The sequence below is a fragment of the Bicyclus anynana genome, chromosome 23, assembly GCF_947172395.1.
Source record: "Bicyclus anynana chromosome 23, ilBicAnyn1.1, whole genome shotgun sequence".
Lineage (NCBI taxonomy): Eukaryota > Metazoa > Arthropoda > Insecta > Lepidoptera > Nymphalidae > Bicyclus > Bicyclus anynana.
The window spans coordinates 5,641,049-5,647,048 of record NC_069105.1 but is presented as its reverse complement, the minus strand read 5'-3'; the positions used below and the strand labels follow the sequence as shown (position 1 = coordinate 5,647,048).

General features: G+C 39.1%; 1 protein-coding gene across 1 annotated transcript in view; it reads left to right on the top strand.

The window, feature by feature from the left end:
* LOC112049074 (protein cramped) overlaps window positions 1-5,216 on the top strand; it is a gene marked incomplete in the record, with an annotated part of 39,828 nt that extends 34,612 nt beyond the window's left edge. The window contains 5 exon segments of the mRNA XM_052888598.1: window positions 940-1,042; window positions 2,046-2,155; window positions 2,934-3,062; window positions 4,050-4,192; window positions 5,006-5,216. Of these exon segments, the coding sequence (XP_052744558.1) occupies window positions 940-1,042; window positions 2,046-2,155; window positions 2,934-3,062; window positions 4,050-4,192; window positions 5,006-5,125 (605 nt within the window).
* Window positions 5,217-6,000: the final 784 nt, after the last annotated feature.

The following is a 6,000-nucleotide window of genomic DNA, read 5'->3' as shown; positions in this document are numbered from 1 at the left end:
ATATATATATATATAAATATGAGCGTGGCCCGAAAACAGAAATGAATTTATTTAATAACTTTGGAACCCTCCCATTCCATTACGTTACTCTCAAAACGTCAGATATTCGTAATGGACACATTTTAGCTATCAACTCACCTACCTTGACTTAATCTGACGTGTTGGTTGAGTATTTTTGAAGTTAGTTCTTTTTTTCGTTGCCCTAGACGTGCCCACCAATATTAAGGACTCATACTTGATGGAGGTAATCAGCAACGTGCAAGGTTCCCTTATGTTCATCTGCCGCTATCGAGTAACTGCAAAAATCCCCTCTTCGGCTCTCCTACTAATGGGATGGATACTCTTACACTCTGGAGATGACCCACACGATCTGATTATGGTGCAGACAGATCTCCGATAAACAAAGACAAAGGCGAAAGTCTGTTTACAGTATATTATCGCCGCATTTCAACGACTTGCGGTACAGACTCAGTGTGCTCGTGGCGTTCGAGCCGTCCACTTCTCTTGTTGTGTAATTCTTTATGGGTTACTTGGGATAGGCGGGGAGAGTGACTTGAGTGGAAAAGGGGAGTGTTTGTTAACAGTCAAAGGTACCTTTAACCCTACACACAACGTTCACATGTGCGTGACTTCACTCAAGGTAATTCTCTGCCATTCTAGGGTCTTATTTTCATTACAGTTTGATTTGTTAATTAAGTTGTGCTGACAAACCTTTGTTTGACATTAGTGTTCTTATTGGTGTAAGGACACACACTACACTGAACTATAAAATTTAAATCGTAACACACACACACACACGTGTAATTTTAACACAGTGAAACATCGATTGTATAGATGCAGTTTATATGAAGATGTTTGATCAAGATCGCATATTTTTGACAGTGGGGTAAGACAAAAGGTAATTGGTCTGAGGTTAATTAAGATTGTTTCCTCAAACAGACGTGATGCCAGTACCAGTGAAGCTGATCGCCAACCCGTCAGCGCCACCGCTGCCGGTGCAGCCGAGGCTGCTGCCAAAGCCACCTCCTGCGCCAGGGTCTGAGTGAGTATCATAATCATATATGACGTGAAGAGTAGCAGCGACAGCGATTACCATTTGTGGTAGAGGAAACACCTCGAACAGGTCCCAGGACTTGTGACCGTGGGTGTAGAGTTGAGGGATCCACTTAGAATGCATAAACACTCACCTCTCTTGCCCGACACGTTCTGCCTGCCCACACTAAACAATTTATAATCAATAGTTACAACATAAAACATTATTAATAATTACACCAAAACATTATTGCACAAAATCAATGACTAATGACAGCGTGACGGTGTCCACGCTGCCTAACAAACAACTGAGCTCAAGTCATCAAATACCCTCTTATTTATACCAATACTGATACCTCCCCTTCACAATAACATAAATAATGAATGTGAATATCACCCGTAATTGAGTAAGAGAATTGATAAAACTTGTAACAAAATATTGCTGGTTCGGCCACGATTGGTCGACTGTATTTTTTTATTTTATTTTTATTCTACTCACGACTCACGACTACGAGTACCTCTTTTTTTATTCTCTTCCTATCACCTGATGTTAAGTGATGAAGGATGAAAATCCATACCCCTTTCAGTTTCTACCCGACATCGTATCAGAACGCTAAATCGCTTGGCTTGGATTGGTACGTTTTTGCCGGTAACTTGGTGGTAACTAGCCACGGCCGAAATCAAAAAAAATATTTGAAATTGTAAACCTATTTGAAAAAAAAAGTTTGTTTTTTACATTTGATTTTTTTTTATTATTATTTTTACTAGGTTAGGTTTTTATAGCTTTGAATATGGGTTTATATTGTCTGTTTTCGTGGCGGCACTTGAAAATCAGCGCTGTATAATCTTTGCGAATGGGGAGCATATGGTAATATGCTGAGCTGAAACCTTTTTCTAGGTTATGCCACATATCGCATTGTATTATTCTGAAATATTTGTGATGTGTGCCATAATGTGGCAATAAAAAAATTATCTTTCTTTCTTTTTTCTTCTTTCATTGTATTTGCTTCTAGTTTCTACTACATACTCAGCGAGTCCAACGGCCAGTTTTTGTACAACGAAGGCAACCGGCGCATTACCATTGATGGCACATCCCCAGATAATGGCCACTCCAATGAATCAGGTAAAGTCTCAGACCATTTATAGAAGAACCTGTATCGCACTCATAGTCACGAACAAAATTGTCTGTCATTTTCTGAAGAAAACAAGCTTAGATTTGGTATATATCTTATACTAAACTAGAAGTTATTGCCCGTTTTTCACACCATTCAACTACACAAAAAGGTATTTTTACGGAGCTCTTTAACCAACGAACACGATTACAACTATTTAACATCGATTCTATAGAGACAGTTTTTATAATCGCATTAGATCGTTGATCATATACTTTGGCAGAAAAGTAACGCCTTGCGAGGCAGGTCCTATACAATAATTAGTCTGAGGGTAAAGTATATCTGTCTATTTATTTATTTTCACTAGCGGTCGCCCGCGGCCCCCCTACCCCTAGAAAGAAATACTAAGATTAAATAGTGAGATTGAAAAATTTTAAAATTATGGGCACGCATTTTTTACACTAGATCCCAGTAAATTTTGCGAGGTTCAATGTAACAATGGACTACATCTATTTAAATCAATTCGAAGTGAATGGTACGATACAAAATTGTGTTTTCCGAGATTTTGTCTATTGCTTGACAATCTAATAGTAGGTAAGGCTAATCCGACGAATTGATAATCGCCTCCTTTTTTGGAAGTTGGTTACAAAGCGAAAGGTCACTCTCAAAATATCGAAAACCGCTTAACGTTTATTAATGAAATTTGGCAGAGAGATAGTTTATATTATTGTCTACGTGCTTCCGGTAGTTCTGTAAATACGAGTAAATAGATTTTGTTTATTTCGACAGAAGACATAAAACCGGATGAAGACACAAAAGAAATAATAAAAATTGTCAAAATAGAGAGTTTGAACAGCGCGGAGCAGAAACAGGACAAGGACGACTGCCGCACGAAAACTGAGCAGAGCGACATCGCAAGTGAGATGTATTTGTTTATTTATTTTATTAGGATAACCAACAGCTGTTACAATGTCACATGTTAATAATTTACAATGGAATAAATAGTAGTTAATGCACAGCTAATTATAGGTTATCACAACATTCGTTACGTCAATACTACAGTTGACAGAAATTAATGAATGTCAAATTAAACAATGCTAAATAAAAAAAATTAGATGTATTTATATATTTACTAGCAGACGCCGCGCGGTTTTACTGGCGTCATTCCTTGAATACTGGGATAAAATATCGTCTGCGTTCTTCAGGGTAATGTAAGATTTTAGTGGTGAAAGAATTTTTCAAGTCGGTCTAATAGCTTCAGAGCTGATTCAATGTAAACAGTCAATCAAATCTTTCCTCTTTATAATATTTAAATGGATTTTTAGCTAGATTTATAGCTGACACTCCTCATCTGTATGTATTAGCCCTGTTAGAGCCACTAGCTGGTAGTTACAAATGTCTTCCCAACTTATAAAATAGGCAGACGGTATCTCGCTGTCAAACAACTGATACACAGAGTATTTATGCGTGAGTGTGAAGTGATCTGTCTTCATATGTATCTGTGTGCGTGTCGACGTGTACATATATATTGCGAACTGTCATCATTGGGACGCGTCACTTTTTAGTTCAGGAGACTGACTGACTGACGTCTATGTACCAACCACCATCTACCATCTATACGCAGGCCGAAACCTACCACTGAACTATAGCTTAACAAGTTCGTAGATGACACTCCCATGATATGCGGGCGACGGGGGGAAAGACTGCGCGGGTGTGAAATCGTGCGTGCGGGGAAGTGAGGTGCATCAGTCGTGGCTTTTTCATTCTTCGCTACAGGTCCCCCGGTTCTCGCGGTCCATTGGAAGTGTTACGAACTAACTTGCCAAGCTGTAGTTGACAATCCCATAAAATCTAACGATTATATCTAATTATCAAAGTAATATAGTTAATATTGTATATGTGAAGGTTTCCTCCCGACGGAGTCGATGTCCCTCTCCCCGTCCCGGCTGCTGCGTGACGCGGAGGGCTGGCTGGAGGGCTCCGTACAGGACTTCTCGCTGAGCTCCTTCTTGGGACACTTGGAGGGACGCCCGCAGCCCGAGTTGTCGGTGAGATCTACTGAGCTTTATAATGTAACTAGCTGACGCCGCGCGGTTTCACCCGCGCGATTCCTGTTCCGGTAGGAATACAGGGGTAATATATAGCCTACAGCCTTCCTCGATAAATGGGCTATCTAACACTGAAAGAATTTTTCAAATCGGACCAGTAGTTCCAGAGATTAGCGCGTTCAATCAAACAAATAAACAAACAAACAAACTCTTCAGCTTTATTATATTAGTATAGAATGATATCTGTACTTACAATAAATCTGTAGATAAGTCATTTCTGTACATGAAATATATTTCCATAAATAAATAACTATCAGGGGTGATTAGTGATTGATACTGATGAAATGTAATCAGTAAAATTTTTGTCTGTCTGTCTGTCTGCATGTTCGTTATAGAAACACAAAATACTCGACGGATTTTAACTAAATTTGGTACAATTATTCTTCATACTCCTGGGCTGGTATACTTTTCATCACGCTACGATCAATGGGAACAGAGCGGTGAAGGGAAATGTTGGGAAAATGGGAGAAGTTACTCCATTTTTACAGGATTTAAGAGGGAGGAAAAGAGAGAGGGAGAAAAAAAATCCGTGCATCTTTTTTTCGGCAAAATCCGCCCCCAACATCTTAAAAGAGGAGGTGAAATTTCATATGGGACTTTTCACAGTTTTCAAGGTAGGAAAGTAAAAATTGGTACACAGAGGTAGGGTAGGGTACGTTAGGGGCAGGGTAGGGTAGGCGCACATTAGTCAAAGCGAAGCTTGACCGGGTCCGCTAGTTGACCATAAGTAAGTTAATATAAAGTTTGTTGCAGGTGGACTCCCAGTTACGATCCCTAATGGCGGAGTCGAGTGTAGACTACGTGGCCAAATTCGCCGACCTCGCCGCCGAGGTCACCGATGAAGCAGACCCTCTCGCCGATGATCTAAACTGAATTGACTACTGAAGTAATTAATCCAAGTATTAGTATAAGTATAAGTTATGGAAAGCTCTTTATAATTATTGTGAATAAAAAATTTGGTCAATCTTTCGTTTTATTTCTAACTACCTAAATAATAGAGTAATTGAAAAATCTATTAGTGGAAGGAAAACATCGTGAGGAAACCTGCATACCAGAGAATCATCTTTATTCTCTGCGTGTGTAAAGTCTGCCAATCCGTATTGGGCCAGCGTGGTGGACTATTGGCCTAACCCCTCTCATTCTGAGAGGAGACTCGAGCTCAGCTGTGAGCCGAATATGGGTTGATGACGACGAGATCCGACATATTTAGGAAGAAAAATATTCACATTGCACATCGGTTGCTTAGTTAAATTGTGGCCGAACAGTATTAAATGATATAATTTTTTTCATTCATATAATCTCCTTCCCTTATTGGTTAATTAAAAAAAATCGTACACTAATACATGGCACGTCACTCAGTGGTCTATTTCTTCCACAGTCTACAGCTCGGGCAGATTAACTTGACACCTGGCTCGAATGAGGTTTGTAGTTTGTACTGGTTTGTACGGATGTGTTTAGTAGCCAGATGTCAAGATGATGCGCACGGGTTTTAAGTTTTGGCGTTTCATATTCGCATCGCAGAGCGCACAGACGTCAAGTTTGCGACAAATATTTGCTGTCATTATCACAAAGATCTCAATAAATAAAGATGTCAATAAAGAACAACCAAGTATGAGAATGGAGATTCGGATAATTACCAGACGAATTACAATAAAAATATTTTATTAAGATGATTTGAATTTCATTCAACACATCATCTTATTTAAATAAGAACATAATTTTACCTACGTTGAGAACAAAATATCTAT